This window comes from Aquarana catesbeiana, linkage group LG12 (assembly GCF_042186555.1).
Source record: "Aquarana catesbeiana isolate 2022-GZ linkage group LG12, ASM4218655v1, whole genome shotgun sequence".
Taxonomy (NCBI): Eukaryota; Metazoa; Chordata; class Amphibia; order Anura; family Ranidae; genus Aquarana; species Aquarana catesbeiana.
This window is the reverse complement of record NC_133335.1, coordinates 226,400,444-226,419,086: the sequence shown is the minus strand read 5'-3', so window position 1 is coordinate 226,419,086 and position 18,643 is coordinate 226,400,444. Positions and strand designations below refer to the sequence as shown.

Genomic DNA, 18,643 nt, shown 5'->3' with positions numbered 1-18,643 from the left:
AAATGAGGGGGAAAGAGGGACAGAGGGACATTGCTCCAAATTAGGGACGGTCCCTCGAAATCAGGGACAGTTGGGAGCTATGCCAAAGTACCCCCTTACATCTGAGTCCCCCCTTACCATAGTGCACTCACTTGCTCAGAGCCAGGAGAGAGAAGGGAGGAAGGGGGCCTATGCACTTGGTGATTGTGGTACTTGGTTGGGGAGCATAGGTGTGTGCAACCCAGGCAGCAGGGGGGATTCTGCACCACACTGGGTGATTAGGGTGTGCCCAGGCACACCTAAGTTGGGGGGGGCCACAGTCCAGTCTGAATAATTTGTCCGGGTTTCAGGGGGTCTGAATCCTGGACACACGTTTCAAAACCCAGACTATCCGGGTGAATCCTGGACAGGTGGCAACCCTATCCCCTATACCTGGAGTGAGGAGAGGTCAGCTCACCTATTCATAGGCTGTATGTAGCACAGTACAGGTAAAGGACAGGTAAAGGACAGCAAGATTTGGACATTTTGGATCCCCATCAACAACTTTTTGGGGGTTTCCAGTACAAAATAGAGGAGTGACTCCATTGGGTCACAGACAGTAATAAAAATTTGACAGAGGGTATAACTCTTCTCCACTCAACCCAAAGCGTACACATTTTTTTTTTTTCCCCCTAGAAATACACTTTAACCAGTTCCTGCCTGTGCCCACCAGTGCCACCTATCAGTACCTTCTATCAGTGCCGCCTATGATTGCCCACCAGTGCCCGCCTCATCAGTGCCTCTTCATCAGTGCCAACCAGTGCCACCTATCAGTACAGTCTATCAGTGCTGCCTATCAGTGCCCAATAGTGCCGCCTAATCAGTACCCATCAGTGCAGCCTATCAGCGCACATCGGTGAAGGAGAAAAATTACCTATTTTTATAACAAACTATGAAAAGTGTGTTTGTTTTTTTCGTTTTTTGTTTTGTTTATTTTTTCATTTGTTTAGCAAAAAATAAAAACTGCAGTGCCGATAAAATACCACCAAAAGAAATCTCTATTTGTGTGAAAAAAAATTATACAAATGTCATATGGGTACAGTGTAGCATGACCGCGCAATTGTCATTCAAAGTGTGACAGTGCAGAAAGCTAAAAATTGGCCTGGGCAGGAAGGGGGTAAAAGTGCCCCATAGGCAAGTGGTTAACTTCCATTTCTTATCTGTATTTTGTCCCAACATCCTAAACCCGTCCTAACCTATCCTATGCTCTCCTGTCCTACGTAGTGCTACTTATGTGTTAATATCAGAGGTCAACCTGGGTATAATATAAATAGCGCGATAAAGGAGCAAAGGGAGCGCAAAGCAGACTGTGGCAATAAGCGGGAGTGGCTAATTGGAGAAGTGGCATGGCTTATTATTTACACACTTTCCTATGTGATCATACAAGAATAGAGTGCCTTAAAAAAAGTATTCACATCCCTTGAAATTTTCCACATTTTGTCATGTTACAACCAAAAACATAAATGTATTTTATGTGATAGATCAACACAAAGTGGCACATAATTGTGAGGTGGAAGGAAAATTATAAATGGTTTTCAAATTTTTTTGAAATAAATATGTGAAAAGTGTGGTGTACATTTGTAATCAGCCCCCTTTACTCTGATACCCCTAAATAAATCTAGTGGAACCAATTACATTCAGAAGTCACCTAATTAGTAAATAGAGTCCATCTGTGTGTAATTTAATCTTAGGATAAATACAGCTGTTCTGTGAAGCCCTCAGAGGTTTGTTAGAGAATCTAAGTGAACAAACAGCATCATGAAGGCCGAGGAACACACCAGACAGGTCAGGGATAAAGTTGTGGAGAAGTATAAAGCAGGGTTAGGTTATAAAAAAAATATCCCAAGCTTTGAACATCTCACGGAGCTCTGTTCAATCCATCATCCGAAAATGGAGAGAGTATGGGCACAACTGCAAACCTACCAAGACATGGCCGTCCACCTAAACTGACCGGCCGGGCAAGGAGAGCATTCATCAGAGAAGCAGCCAAGAGGTCCATGGTAACTCTGGAGGAGCTGCAGAGATCCACAGCTCAGGTGGGAGAATCTGTCCACAGGACAACTATTAGTCGTGTTCTCCACAAATCTGACCTTTATGGAAGAGTGACAAGAAGAAAGACATTGGTGAAAGAAAGTCATAAGAAGTCCTGTTTGCAGTTTGTGAGAAGCCATGTGGAGGACACAGCAAACATGTGGAAGAAGGTGCTCTGGTCAGATGAGACCAAAATTCAACTTTGTGGCCTAAAAGCAAAATGCTATGTGTGGCAGAAAACTAACACTGGACATCACCCTGAACACACCATCTCCACTGTGAGACATGGTGGTGGCAGCATCATGTGGTGGGGATGCTTTTCTTCAGCAGGGACAGGGAAGCCGGTCAGAGTTTATGGGAAGATGGATGGGGCCACATACAGGACAATCTTGGAAGAAAATTATAGTCTGCAAAATACTTGAGACTGGGGCGGAGGTTCACCTTCCAGCAGGACAACGACCCTAAACATACAGCCAGAGCTACAATGGAATGGTTTAGATCAAAGCATATTCATGTGTTAGAATGGCCCAGTCATAGTCCAGACCTAAATCCAATTGAGAATCTGTGGCAAGACTTGAAAATTGCTGTTCACAGACGCTCTCCATCCAATCTGACAGAACTTGAGATATTTTGCAAAGAAGAATGGGCAAAAATGTCCCTCTCTAGATGTGCAAAGCTGGTAGAGACATCCCCAAAAAGACTTGCAGCTGTAATTGCAGTGAAAGGCGGTTCTACAAAGTATTGACTCCGGGGGGCGCCATACAAATGTACCCCACACTTTTCATATATTTATTTGTAAAACTTTTTGAAAACCATTTATCATTTTCCTTCCACTTCACAATTATGTGCCACTTTGTGTTGGTCTATCACATAAAATCCCAATAAAATACATTTACATTTTTGGTTGTAACATGAGAAAATGTGGAACATTTCAAGTGGTATGAATACTTTTTCAAGGCACTGTAAGGAGCATTGCACTTTGAAACAAGCTTGTTGGTGTGCTGGTGACCCTGTTTCATCTACATTATACAGCATGACCAGATGTAAGTCATTGCAGCACCCTTTTAATTATATGATTGATTCCATTATGGTGTGGGGGAGGAACATCTGTCAGTACACGGGGTGGGGGGGGTGGCGCTCTGGAATTCCCCTTCTTGTGCTCTGATGACACAGATCAGGATCCGAATACTTTATTAAACCCAAAGGGAAATTATTGCAACACAGCCACACTCAACAAAGACAACACAAGATCACAGCGATGAACAGAACAAGACACAATGACGCAACAAAATTACCAATAACAGCAATTGGCACCAAAAATATAAAAAAAAAATACTAAAAACACACACAAAAAAAAAAAAAAAAAAAATATATATATATATATGTATATATATATATATATATATATATATATATATATATATATATATATATATATATATATATATATATATATATATATATATATATTATATATTTTTTTTTATTATTATTTAAGGTACTTATTCATAGTAGGTGAGGTTGAAAAAAGACACACGTCCATCAAGTCCAACCTATGTGTGTGATTATGTGTCAGTATTACATTACATATCCCTGTATGTTGCGGTCATTCAGGTGATTATCTAATAGTTTCTTGAAGCTATCAATGCTCCCCGCTGAGACCACCGCCTGTGGAAGGGAATTCCACATCCTTGCCGCTCTTACAGTAAAGAACCCTCTACGTAGTTTAAGGTTAAACCTCTTTTCTTCTAATTGTAATGAGTGGCCACGAGTCTTATTAAACTCTCTTCTGCGAAAAAGTTTTATCCCTATTGTGGGGTCACCAGTTCGGTATTTGTAAATTGAAATCATATCCCCTCTCAAGCATCTCTTCTCCAGAGAGAATAAGTTCAGTGCTCGCAACCTTTCCTCATAACTAAGATCCTCCAGACCCTTTATTAGCTTTGTTGCCCTTCTTTGTACTCGCTCCATTTCCAGTACATCCTTCCTGAGGACTGGTGCCCAGAACTGGACAGCATACTCCAGGTGCGGCCGGACCAGAGTCTTGTAGAGCGGGAGAATTATCGTTTTATCTCTGGAGTTGATCCCCCTTTTAATGCATGCCAATATTCTGTTTGCTTTATTAGCAGCAGCTTGGCATTGCATGTCATTGCTGAGCCTATCATCTACTAGGACCCCCAGGTCCTTTTCCATCCTAGATTCCCCCAGAGGTTCTCCCCCAGTGTTTAGATTGCATTCATATTTTTGCCACCCAAATGCATTATTTTACATTTTTCTACATTGAACCTCATTTGCCATGTAGTCGCCCACCCCATTAATTTGGTCAGGTCTTTTTGCAAGGTTTCCACATCCTGCGGAGAAGTTATTGCCCTGCTTAGCTTAGTATTGTCTGCAAATACAGAGATTGAACTGTTTATCCCATCCTCCAGGTCGTTTATAAACAAATTAAATAGGATATATATATATATATATATATATATATATATATATATATATATATATATATATATATATATATATATATATATATATATATATATATATATATATATATATATATATATATATATATACCATCCATATAATTCAAATACAAAATAGAAAAAAATAATACAGATTAAAAAATTAAAAGAATGTCTATGCCACCTGACTTTCCTTCTCACTGTATTTACAGATAAATCCCAGAGAATTCCAGATTCCACAGATCTACAGATCTATTGTCCGTCAGTTGTTCAGCTGATGGCAGGGCAGACAGGAGAAGACTGAAAATCGCAGTGAAGAGAAAGGCATAGCTCTTCAACATTTCAGCCTTTCCTGTACAGATAAACAACCGATCCCTACTGTCATAGGACTCGTGTGAAGTCATATTATTCTATAGAACAGGAACTTACTTCAATACACGGCAGACTGGAGCCCCCGGGGAGGGGGGGAGGCAGGACAAGGAAGTGCTTTCCATATCTGTGTTCCTTCTAATTTTCTTTTAGAGAAGGCCACATAAACGAATAGGAATGAGGGGAGGGAGCTACATGACTGTGAGTGTCACATGATGGAAAATCGTCAGAGTAAAGCCTCGTACACACGATCGAATTGTTGGCCAACAAAACCGTGGACTTTTTTCTGAAGGACGTGTGCCCAAACTTGTCTTGCATGCACACGGCACACAATTGTTGGCCAACGATCACGAAGGTACTGACCTACTACGTGGTTTTGCAGCTCTTTAGCGCGACCTTTTGGGCTCCTTCTGCTAATTTCGTGTTAGTAGAAGTTTGTTGAGTGTTGATTTGCGCTTTTCATTTTGTGATTTTCATTTCGCGCTTTTCAGTTCGTTTCTGAACGGCCGTTCGTCAACCAGCCATGTTGCGGAATCGGAGGAAATAATGTGTTATTTATTATTGGCCTTGGATTTATTGCTTTTGACATCTATTTTTTGGTTGAATAATAATGATTTGATTTGGTATATTTTCTATATTTTTGGATGCATAGAATGCACATTTTGGTTAAGTTCTATTGGCAGATATCATGTTTAATTTTATTTGTTTTGTTTTTTTAACTGCTTCATCCCCCGGAAGGATTTATCCCCTTCTTGATCGGAGCACTTATTGCGATTCGGCACTGTGTCGTTTTAACTGACAATTGCGCGGTCGTGCGATGTGGCTCTCAAACAAAATTGATGTCCTTTTTTTCCCCACAAATAGAGCTTTCTTTTGGTGGTATTTGATCACCTCTGCGATTTTTATTTTTTTATTTTTTGGGTTATAAGCAAAATAAGAGCGACAATTTTGAAAAAAAACGCATTATTTTTTACATTTTGCTATAATAAATATCCCCCAAAAATATATAAAAAAACATTTTTTTCCCTCAGTTTAGGCCGATCGTATTCTTCTACATATTTGTGGTAAAAAAAAAAATCGCAATAAACGTTTATTGATTGGTTTGCGCAAAAGTTATAGCGTTTACAAAATAGGGTATTTTATGGCATTTTTATTAATAAATTTTTTTTTTTTTACTAGTAATGGCGGCGAACAGCGATTTTTTTTTTTTTTTTTTTTTTTTTTTTTTTTTTTTTTTGTGACTGCGACATTATGGCGGACATGTCGGACATTTTTGACACATTTTTGGGACCATTGTCATTTATACAGCGATCAGTGAGATTAAAAATGCACTGATTACTGTGTAAATGACACTGGCAGTGAAGGGGTTAACCACTAGGGGGCAGGGAGGGGTTAAGTATGTCCTAGGGGAGTGATTCTAACTGTAGGGGGGATGGGCTAGCAGTGTCACTACGCTGATCACAGCTCCCGATGGCAGGGAGCGGTGATCAGTGACACTGTCACTAGGCAGAAAGGGGAGATGCTTGTTTACATCAGCATCTCCCCGTTCGTCCTCTCCATGAGGCGATCGCGGGTATCCCCGCGGCGATCGAGTCCGCGGGACCCGCCACCCAACTCACAGAGCTCCCGGCGCGCACGCAATGGCATGGCGGGGAATTCAAATGGACGTACCTGTAAGGCCATTTGCCCAGCCGTGCCATTCTGCCGACGTACATCGGCGTGCCCTGGTCGGGAAGTGGTTCATGCACAATAAAAAAAATTGTGGAAAATAATACTTGTGTGTTTTTTACTTCAAATGACAGTTTGGGAGTCGGCAGTTACATTTAAGAAAATACAATGTAAAATTGACAAGGGACAATAACGTAGTTGTATCTTTGATCTTAAAAACTACGGGATAATGCTAACTTGCCCAAATAATAAAAAAAAAAAGCATAATAATAATATTCTTGATATCACTAGAAAAAAAAGCCAAAATTAGTTTGCAATAACTCCATCAGTATCACCAGCAAAGCAGCTTCATTATTATCCCATTTAAAAAAGAAGAGAATTGTGCGCTACATTTCGAGATTCACAAATGTTAATTCTCCATTACGAACGCTAGTTTACAAGACCGACCGCTTCCGGCTCGTCCTTTCTTCCGAGCATGCGTGTTTGTACTTTGGACTTTTGTCCGACGGACTTGTGTACACACAATCGGAAAATCCGACAACAGACATTTGTCCATGGAAAATTTTAAAACCTGCCATCCAACATTTGTCCACGGAAAATCCGACAACAATTTTTCCAATGGAACGTGCAAATGGTCAGATATTCCACCAACAGCCTGTCATCACACATTTCCCGTCAGAAAATCCGATCCTGTGTACGTGGCTTAACTGTAACTTCCAGTTTACTAAACGGGCATAAAGTTACCCACTTGACCACCAGAAGGTTTTACCCCCCCCCCCCTTCATGACCGGGGCATTTTTTGCTATTCAACACTGCCCTACTTTGGCAATTGCGTGGTCATGCAACACTGTACACAAATTAAACTTTTATAATTTTTTTTTCTTTTGGTGGTATTTTATCACCACTGGGTTTTTTTATTATATAAACACAAAAAATACTTTAAAAAAAATAAATAAAATAAAAATATTATCTACTTTCTGTTATAAAACAAATCCCAAAATGTATTCTGCTACACTTCTTTGTAAAAAATAAAAAAATTACAGTAGGTGTATATTAATTGGTTCATGTGAAAGTTATAGTGTCTACAAACTATGGTGTATATACTGTAATTTACGCAGCTACACTATATTACCAAAAGTATTAGGACACCTGCCTCTACACGCACATAAACTTTAATTGCATCCCAGTCTTAGTCTGTAAGGTTCAATACTGAGTTGGCCAACCCATTCCAGCCATAACAGCTTCAAGTCTTCTGGGAAGGCTGTCCACAAATTTTAGGAGTGTGTCTATGGGAATGCTTGACCATTCTTCCAGAAATGCATTTGTGAGGTCAGGCACTGATGTTGGATGAGAAGGCCTGGCTCGCAGACTCTGCTCTAATACATCCCAAAGGTGTTCTATCGGGTTGAGGTCAGGACTTTGTGCAGGCCAGTCAAGTTCCTCCACCCCAAACTCGCTCATCCATGTCTTTATGGACCTTGCTTTGTGCACTGGTGTGCAGTCATGTTGGAACAGGAAGGGGCCATCCCCAAACTTTTCCCACAAAGTTGGGCGCATGAAATTATCCAAAATGTCTTGGTATGCCTTAAGAGTTCCCTTCACTTGAATAAGGGGCCAAGCCCAACCCCTGAAAAACAACCCCACACCATAATCCCTCCCTCCACCAAATGATTTGGACCAGTGCACAAAGACATGGATGAGTGAGTTTGGGGTGGAGGAACTTGACTGGCCTGCACAGAGTCCTGACCTCAATGGAAGAATGGTCAAACATTCCCATAGACACACTCCTAAACTATGTGGACAGCCTTCCCAGAAGAGTTGAAGCTGTTCTAACTGCAAAGGGTGGGCCAACTCAATATTGAACCCTATGGACTAAGACTGGGATGCCAATAAAGTTCATGTGGCTGCGGGGGCGGACTGACAACACTCAGGGCCCCCGGACCAAATAAAGCAAGGGCCCCCTGTCAGGCCCCGCCTATGACCCACCCCTAACCCCGCCCATGGCCCGCCCCGACCTCACCCCTACATTTTGCACAAAGTACAACTTCTGCCTTTTTTTTATGGGACCTGGAGGGGGGTCTCTCTCTAACAGTGTCCATTAGAGAGTCTCTGTTAGAGAGAGAGAGACCCCCCTCCAAGACCTATTAGAGACTACAAAGGAATATAATGGGACCTGGAGGGGGGCCTCTTTCTAACAGAGTGTACAGTGAACACCTTCATTCCCTCTTGTCCTCACAGGACCCCCTCCTTGTGCCATGACTCTCACCCCTGCCCCAACCTCTCATAAAGTAGAAATAAAATTGGCACTGTGTAGAGCTCCTCTTACCTTAATTATGGCTGGCTGGCACCCTGGCCCTGCTGTGGGTGGGTCACCGTGGGCGGGTGGCTGGCACCCTGGCCTTGCTGTAGGTGGGTCACCGTGAATGGTTGGGTGGCATGCACCCTGGCCCTGCTGTGGGTGGGTCACCATGGGTGGTTGGCTGGCACCCTGGCCCTGCTGTGGGTGGGTGGCTGGCTGGCACCCTAGCTGGTGTTTCCTCTCCTCTTCCGTCATTTTGGGCACTGTTTGCAGAGGTGAGGGAGGTACTTGGAGATAACTGGTCACCTTTGCCCTATCCGGGACAGTAAATCTAGAAGGTTTGCAGCAGACCCTGTGCGCGGAGACACATGGCGCAACACATAATGACGTTGCCTGCGTGTGCGGTTCTGTGCCCATTTGAGAGTCTATGTTAGAAAAAGCCCTCATCAGTACCCATCAATTCAGCCTCTCCAGTGCCTCTCAATGCAGCCTCACCAGTGCCAATCAGTGCACCCTCACCAGTGCCCATGAATGCAGCTTCACAAGTGCCCGTGAATGCAGCCTGATCCGTGTCCATCAATGCAGCCTGATCAATACCCATCAATGCAGCCTCACCATTGCCCCTTAATGCGGCCTCACCATTTCCCCTCAATGTAGCCTCAACAGTGTTCCTCAATGCAGCCTCACCAGTGCCCCTCAATGCAGCCTCACCAGTGCCCCTCAATACAGCTTTACCAGTGTGCCCCTCAATGCAGCCTCGCCAGAGTGCCCCCTCCATGCAGCCTCACCAGAGTGCCCCCTCCATGCAGCCTCACCAGAGTGCACCCTCCATGCAGCTTCACCAGAGTGCCCCCCCCCCCTTGCAGCCACACCAGAGTGCCCCCTCCATGGAGCCTCACCAGAGTGCTCCCTCCATGCAGCCACACCAGAGTTCTCCCTCCATGCAGCCACACCAGAGTGCTCCCTCCTTGCAGCCTCACCTACAGTGCCCCCTCCATGCAGCCTCACCTACAGTGGCCCCTCCATGCAGCCTCACCTACAGTGGCCCCTCCATGCAGCCTCACCTAGAGTGGCCCCTCCATGCAGCCTCACCAGAGTGCTCCCTCCATGCAGCCTCACCTACAGTGCTCCCTCCATGCAGCCTCACCTACAGTGCCCCCTCCATGCAGCCTCACCTAGAGTGGCCCCTCCATGCAGCCTCACCTACAGTGCCCCCTCCATGCAGCCTCACCTACAGTGGCCCCTCCATGCAGCCTCACCTACAGTGGCCCCTCCATGCAGCCTCACCTAGAGTGGCCCCTCCATGCAGCCTCACCAGAGTGCTCCCTCCATGCAGCCTCACCTACAGTGCTCCCTCCATGCAGCCTCACCTACAGTGCCCCCTCCATGCAGCCTCACCTAGAGTGGCCCCTCCATGCAGCCTCACCTACAGTGCCCCCTCCATGCAGCCTCACCTAGAGTGGCCCCTCCATGCAGCCTCACCTAGAGTGGCCCCTCCATGCAGCCTCACCTAGAGTGGCCCCTCCATGCAGCCTCACCTAGAGTGGCCCCTCCATGCAGCCTCACCTAGAGTGGCCCCTCCATGCAGCCTCACCTAGAGTGGCCCCTCCATGCAGCCTCACCTAGAGTGGCCCCTCCATGCAGCCTGATCAGTGCATGGGGGATAGCTGCCGGATCACACAGAGCGGGTAACTTCCGCTGTGACACCTGGCGACCGCTGTCATCGGATGTCCCGCCTCCTTTGTTAGATGTCACGCGTCCCGGCATTGGACCAGTGAGAAATCTATCAAAGGAGGCGGGACATCCGATGACAGCGGTAAGCAGGAAATCCCCGCTCTAGATGATCCGGCAGTGCAGCGCCTGCCCTCCTCCCCTTACCCTCCAAGGCAGCGCTGGGGCCCGTGTGATCACCAGCCCTAAAGGGTCCAGCAGGTGGTGCTGGCGGGCCCCCTTTAGTGGCCGGGCCCTCGGTCCATGTCCGAATGGACCGACTGGTCAGTCCGCCCCTGTGTGGGTGTAAAGGCAGGTGCCCCAATATAGGTAATATAGCGTATGACACTATGCTGGGAATGGCAGTGATCAGCGATTTATATTGGGGCTGTAATAGTGTGGAGGGCAATCTAATGCTAACAGACATTGGCTGGGAGGGACAGGGCCCATTTTTGAAGTCCTCTAGTGCCATTACCAATTGTTGTGCCAAGTGCCCTTTGATAGGATTGCCATGGACCTTGTGGGTCCACTGCCCAAGTCTGCCTGGGGCTATAAGCACATTCTTGTGATTTATGGAATATGCTACCCGCTTCCCCCGAGGTAGTTCCTTTACGCAACACATCCTGTAAGAACATTGCCAAGGAGTTGTTCATGGTGTTCAATCACGTTGGGGTCCCCAAGGAGGTCCTTACAGACCAAGGCACCCTATTAATGTCACGATTAACTAGAGCTGTGCAAATTGTTTAAGGTGACACATTTGCCAACCTCCGTGTACCACCCTCAAACTGATGGCCTGGTGGAATAATTTAAAGAGCATGTTAAAAAAGGTTGACAAGGGTGGGAAAAACTGGGACTTTTTGCTTCCATACTTGATGTTTGCTATCAGGGAGGTCCCCCAGTCTTCTACGGGGTACTCTCCATTAGAGTTGCTCTATGGGAGACACCCTCGGGGACTTCTAGACATAGCCAAGGAAACCTGGGAGGGAGAGCAGGCACCCCACAAAAGTGTAATTGAGCATATCGCTCAGATGCAGGACAGGATTGCAGTGATCATGCCTATTGTAAAAGAACACTCAGCTCAGGCTCAAGAAGCCCAATAAAGAATATACAACAGGGAGGCACGATATGTTTTCTCACCTGGTAACAGATTCCTGGTATTGGTCCCCACTGTTGAAAGCAAGTTCTTGGTTAAGTGGCAAGGTCCCTTCAAAGTGGTTGAAAGAGTTGGGTAGGTGAATTACAACGTATAACAAACAGGTAAAAGCCATGTAAACCTGTTAAAGCCCTGGAAGGATAAGGTGGCACTAACTGTAGAGTCTGCCCCTGTAACTTCTGGGAGTACTGAGCCCCCTGTAGTCCCTAAAATTACAATTTCACTGTCTCATTCCCAAAAGCAGGAAGCTAGAGGGTTCCAGATAAAGAACAGAGAAAACTTTTCAGGGTTACCGGGCACAACTTCAGCATGACATTGTTACTGAACCTGGGGTTTAAGTTAAACTTAAACCGTACCAAATTACTGAGGCTAGAAGAAAGGACATCAGTGAAGAAGTCAAAAAGATACTGGAGCTAGACATCACTGAGGAGTCCAATAGTGACTGGTCTAGTCCTATTGTTTTAGTCCCAAAACCAGATGGTGCTTGAAAGTTTTGTAATGACTTCAGAAAGCCTAATTCGGTGACAAAATTTGACACGTACCCAATGCCCAGGGTAAATTAACTCATAGACAGACTTGGGAGGGCCTGCTATCTGACCACTTTGGACTTGACAAAAGGATATTGGCAAATCCCCCTGACTGAAAGTGCCAAAGACAAGACTGCATTTGTGACCCCTGAGGGTTCGTTTGCATATAAAAAGATGCCTTTTGGGTTGCAAAATGCCCCAGCGACATTTCAGAGGACCATGAACAGGACCCTAAGACCTCACTGACAGTATGAAGCTCCACTGATGGACCTTTACAAAAGGGAAAAACTAAGTAATGGTAAAATGGTACCCAGAAGCAGAGGAGTCTTTCTAGGTCTTGAAGAAGGCCCTTTGTGCACAGCTAGTACTGTACTCCCCCAAGTTTTTTCCAAGGATTTTTTGGGTTCAGACTGATTCATCTAATGTTGGTATTGGGGCAGCATTGTCACAGGTACACAATGGGGAAGAACACTCTGTAGTGCACCTGAGCATTAAACTGAATGAACATGAAATATGCCATTGTTGAAAAGGAATGTTTAGCCATTAAGTGGGCCTTGGACGCTCTAAGATACTATTTGTTAGGCCGCCAGTTTGACCTGATAACGGATCATGCTCCCCTCAAATGGATGGCACAAAAAAAGGAGACAAATAGACGGGTGAACCGGTGGTTTTTGGGTCTCCAAGATTATTCCTTCACGGTAAAACACAGGCCAGGTGTTAAGATGGGAAATGTAGATACCCTGTCCCGGGTTCACTTCTGTTGGGCCACAGGTGTTTCAACCCTGAAGTTGAAACAAGAGGGGATATGTATCAGAGTGTCTGAGGGAGCCTGGAAAAGTACTTTTTGGGGTTTACACATCTCTAATGCCGTGTGCACACGGTCGGACTTTTCGTCTTCAAAAGTCAGACGGACGCCGACGGACTAAAGCTGGCTGACAATCCAATCGTGTGTGGGCTTCCCCGGACTTTCAGCGGACTTTTCCGGCCTCAAATCTGATGGACTTTAGATTTGAAACATGCTTCAAATCTTTACGTCGTAACTACGCCGGACCCAGAAATCCGCTCGTCTGCGTGCTAGTCCGACGGGCAAAAACCCACACTAGGGCAGATATTGGCTACTGGCTATCAACTTCCTTATTTTAGTCCGGTGTACGTCATCACGTACGAATCCGTCAGACTTTTGTGTGCAAGTCCGTTCGTAAGAAAGTCCGCCAAAAGTCTGACAAAAGTCTGTCGAAAGTCTGTCGGACGGGCTTTCGGACTTTTGTAGACGAAAAGTCCAACCGTGTGTACGTGGCATAAGGCTCCTCTTATACACATTTAGGGATCTCTGATCTTTGGTCCAGTTTGGGTTTTACTCCTCTCCCAGTGGCTATTTAGACTCACCTGGAACCCGCAGTCACTGCTCAGGTCCTGAGGAACAGACAGGTTTGGGTCTGTTAGAGCTGCAAGGTTGGTACAAAGCAAACAAGCTGTGTATGTGGAGGCTGACAAGAGTTGGGCTTGGATGGCCTGATAGTCAAGGTTGTGATTTGTGTAGTTAGTGCTGGGACATGGCTAGGATTTTGTTTTGTATGGTTTTGCCCTGTTACTTTGTGGAACACTGTACAGCACCCGTAAATAGACCTGTAACTAGCATGAATAAGCACTGCACTGTTTGTCACTACCTCACTGGACTGGTATCCGTACCTGCCACCTATCCTCCAGCTAACAGTACTGGTGGAATATATTACAACACTAGACAGTGGGTGGTCTCATAAAAAGTGTAAAAAGCGCTATTGACTGTTTATTTTAAATGGCCCATGTTGTTTGGTAAGAGGATCATATCCTCTTTCCTTGCATTATGAAATGAGGCATGTATACTGTATATGATGAAATCTCTTCATTGGAGGATTTATATTGCTTAAGACTGTATTGAGAGACTTTTTTATTTATTTATTTATTTTTTTTACACAATTTTATGTTTGAATACATATATACTATATATATTGATATATACACTCACTGGCCACTTTATTAGGTATACCTTGTTAGTACCAGGTTGGACCCCCTTTTGCCTTCAGAGCTGCCTTCATTCTTCATGGCATAGATACAACAAGGTGTTGGAAACATTCCTCAGAGATTTTGCTCCATAGTGACATGATAGCATCATACAGTTGCTGCAGACTTGTCGGCTGCACATCCATGATTCCTCCACATCCCAAAGGTGCTTTATTGGATGAGATCTGGTGAGCATGGAGGCCACCGGAGGACAGTTCAAGAAATCAGTGGTTAGATGATTGGAGCTTTGTGACATGGTGCATTATCCTGCTGGAAGGAGCCATCAGAAGATGGGTACGCTGTAGTCCTAAACGGATGGACATGGTCAGCAACAATACTAGATAGGCTGTGGCATTTAAACAAATGCTCAATTGGTACTAAGGGGCCCAAAGTGTGTCAAGAAAATATCCCCCACACCATTACACCACCACCACCAGCTTGAACCCTTGATACGAGGCATGATGGATCCATGCTTTCATTTTGTTTCTGACCCCACCATCTGAATGTTGCAGCTGAAATCGAGACTCATCAGAACAGGCAAAGTTTTTCCGATCTTCTATTGTCCAATTTTGGTGAGCCTGTGGGAATTGTAGCCTCATTTTCCTGTACTTCGCTGACAGGTGTGGCCCCCGGTGTGGTCATCTGCTGTAGCCCATCTGCTTCAAGGTTCCATGTGTTGTGCATTCAGAGATGGTATTCTGCATACCTTGGTTGTAACGAGCGGTTATTTGAGTTACTGTTGCCTTTCTATCATCTGGAACCAGTCTGCCCATTCTCCTCTGACATCAACAAGGCATTTTCCTCCACACAACTGCTGCTCACTGGATATTTTCTTAACCACCATTCTCTGTAAACCCGAGAGATGGTTGTGCATGAAAATCCCAGTAGATAAGCAGTTTTTTAAATACTCAGACCAGCCCGCCTGGCACCAACAACCATGCCACGTTCAAAGTCACTTAAATCCCATTTCTTCCCCATTCTGATGCTCGGTGTAAACTTCAGCATGTCGCCTTCACCACATCTAGATGCCTAAACGCATTGAGTCACTGCCATGTGATTGGCTGATTTAGCAATTTGTGTTACCAAGCAATTGAACAGGTGTACCTAATAAAGTGGCCGGGGAGTGTATATTTTTTTTTTATATTTATGCATTTATTTGCACTTTGTTTAAGGTCACATATGCACTTTACGTTTATTGAGGTTATATAACGCTGCACTTCTTTATTATAAATGGGGTGATTCTCCCTAACAGGGACATAGGCAGCAATAAAAACCTGACAGGGGGTGTAATCCCACTCTGCTGCACACCATCTAAAACGTAAAAAGATTTTTTTTTTTGTTTTGTTTTTGTCTTTAGTTATCCTTTAACAGGTTGGAATGTAAAATGTACACACTGAGCTCTGAACACACCTCTAATGGGGAAACTTGCAGCACGCTTTTGTGATCATTTTATATGTAAAGGAGGAATTTAAGTTTCGTTTCTCCCTTTCATGCTTTCACAATAGTGACCCAATCAGCCGAAAAAAAATAGCTGTGGGATTGGTTACACTGAGCTTAGAGGTCGGACAAACTCTGCAGTATCATTTCTCTGCTCAAATACACAAATTTTGTCTTCAAGCAATTGCTCTGTGGAGCTTCTCTTGCTGGCTCGGTAAAGAACTGCGTTTTTAACTTGTTTATCTTCTTTCAGCTTTGATGGCATCAAATTCACAGGATGGACAACCCTGCACTGAATGTGTAAAAACCTGTACAGATCCTGAGCTGGATAAACATGGGATAATATCTGGACCATATGTGTGTCCCGAGTCCCAAGAGCAGTTATTGGAACAGCCGGCCTTCATAAAGGACACAAGTCGAGAAGAGGAGGCACAGGAGGAGGCTATGATCTTCTGTACGTATTGTATTCACTCCTCTGTACCTGCTATTCAATCATGTCTGCACTGCGAAGCTTCTCTGTGTGATGACCACCTGAAGGCTCACAACAAGTCGCCAGAACACATTCTAACAGAGCTCACCGCCTCCCTTGAGAATAGGAAGTGCTCCATCCACAAGAAGATCCTGGAGTATTACTGCTATGAAGACACTGTCTGTATCTGTGTTTACTGCTTAGCTGAGAAGCATAGGCTCCATCAACTGGAACACCTGGATGAAGCCACCACAAATAAAAAGAAAAAACTAAAAGACCTTCTGGAGACCTTGGTCTTAGAAAGAGACGACCTGGAGAAAAACTGCCAGAATATTATTAGAAGTATGATGGGAATTCCAGAGAAAGTATCTGACCTAAAAGAAAAAGTTGCTGCCTCATTTCAAGGCATTAGAAGAAGGCTGGAGGATCTAGAAAAGAGAGTCCTACAAGAGATCTCCAGACAGGAAACGGCAATTATCATATCAGGCAATATTCAGTTGCAGCAGCTGCAAGTGAAGAAGATCCAATTGTCCAGTAAGATGCGTCGCATTGAGGAGCTGTGCAACGAGACCGACCCCCTGACTGTCCTACAGTATGGTGAGGACAACTTTTATGATAATTCAGAAGATCAAAAGAAAGATGACCTGAAGGAAGCCGATAAAAAGATGTACGTTGTAGAGGACTTGAATGAGTTTCTAATCGCTCTGACTTTACACAATGGCTTGAATAATATTGTAACCGAGACAAGGAAAGAATATTGTATCCCTGAAGCTAAAGAGATCCTGCTGGATCTGAATACAGCAGCTAATGATGTATTGATTTCCAGTGACCTCAAGTCCGCTTCTTGGTCAGTCTTAGGCCAACGTCGCAAAGAAACAGTAGAAAGATTTGAACAGCATCAAGTGTTGAACACAAGCGGATTTTCTGCTGGACGGCATTACTGGGAAGTGGAGGCGAGTGAATCGGAATACTGGATGATGGGAGTGACCTATCCAAGTATAGACCCCAAGAGCCCAGAGTCTTGGATTGGGAATAATACCAAATCCTGGTGCTTGTGCAGGTGGCACGATGAGTATTCAATTAGACATGATAGTAAAGATGTCAATACACATTCTAATCTATCTTGCAACAAGGTAGGAATCTATCTGGATTATGAGGCCGGGCAGCTGTCCTTCTATGAACTGAGTGACCACATCAGACACCTCCACACCTTCACTGCCACCTTCACTGAGCCCCTTCATGCTGCATTCTGGGTGGAGGACAACGGGTGGCTCAGAATAACAAGCTAAAAATGCAGTAAAGCCGGCCATTTTCCAAATCGCTCGATTTCCCCATCAACACAGCTGGTGTTGATGGGGGAATCTCTCCATTGGAGCTATGGGGGGGGGGCCCAGGCACACAGTGAATATTGCTAGTGGCTGTAGCTGCTGGCGATAATCGCATGAAAAGCCATGCTGGCTGTACCCAAGTTGATCAACTTTGGTACAATCAGTCTGCCCATATATGGTTTGAATCTTGGCCAGTGTCTTGCCGAGAAAGTTCCCCTGGCGGATAAGGACCCCCCTGTACTGCGCAGGCGCAGCGCTTGCGCAGTACGAACGAGCCACCGAAAATAGCTGAAGCTGAAAACCTTCAATCAGCTGTACACGGCGCCTGTGCCCTGGGTCCAGGTTCAAGCCCCACCATCCAAGTGGACCTAGAGGGAGAATAAAAAAGTGCTGGCGAGCGAAGCGTGGCGAGCGGCCCTCTTACAGGCGCTGTGTACAGCTGATTTCTATTCTATTCGGCTTTGGCTATTTCCGCCGGCTCCTACTGTGCAAGTGCTGCGCCTGCGCAGTAGAGGGGGGTCCTTATCCGCCGAGGGGAACTTTCTCGGCAGAACACCGGCACGGTCCCTGAACCAGTCGAGATGCAAACCGTCTATGACTGGATTAACAGTAGGAGAGCTCTAGATTTTTCATTCTAAGGAAGTTGAGTGGAGTGTCAAAATTCAATCAGTGGGTGAGCCAACCACTGATTAAATTTCAGTAGGCTCAAAAATTCTCAGTGTATGGCCAGTTTACAACTCTTCCTTATCTCCTGTGTGGATCAACAATGAAAATTCCAATGTCTGTGTACCCCATGGACTACTTATCGTCTGCACCCGAGGCCCACAGATTGCCTACTGCCGGGAAACAACATTTAGAAGAAAGTCTTTCTGGTCTCAAGCATAGTCTGATTCCAATACTTTTTTTTGTCTTTTTTTTTTTTTTCCAATAATTTTGTACATTTTATTTTAATTTTAAGTGAACCTGTCACACCTTTTAAAACCTGTCAACACATGATTGATCTTCACTGTCATAATTTCTATCAGTCAGCTCTAATATTTTATTGGATGTCGTGTGTATGTGATTTTGTTGCAGTACCCACCAATCAATATCTTAATTTTTTTCCTAATACAGTGATTTTTATGCCTCTGTG

The 18,643-nt window shown here is 44.8% G+C and overlaps 2 protein-coding genes across 3 annotated transcripts in view; one reads left to right on the top strand and one right to left on the bottom strand.

Annotated features, from left to right (window-relative positions):
- The window catches only part of LOC141113616 (manganese-dependent ADP-ribose/CDP-alcohol diphosphatase-like), a 14,669-nt gene extending 9,572 nt beyond the window's left edge, over positions 1–5,097 (bottom strand). The window contains exon 1 of one of the 2 annotated variants that reach the window (XM_073606829.1): positions 4,941–5,097. The gene's annotated coding sequence lies outside the window, so the exon portion shown is untranslated. Of the gene's footprint in view, positions 1–4,695; positions 4,910–4,940 lie in introns of those variants that run through there. The other variant, XM_073606830.1, reaches the window with a different exon arrangement.
- The window catches only part of LOC141113615 (E3 ubiquitin-protein ligase TRIM39-like), a 20,668-nt gene extending 2,025 nt beyond the window's left edge, over positions 1–18,643 (top strand). Inside the window, exon 2 of the mRNA XM_073606828.1 lies at positions 15,968–18,643. Within this exon, the coding sequence (XP_073462929.1) occupies positions 15,968–17,472 (1,505 nt within the window). The 3' untranslated portion in view covers positions 17,473–18,643. The remainder of the gene's footprint in view (positions 1–15,967) is intronic.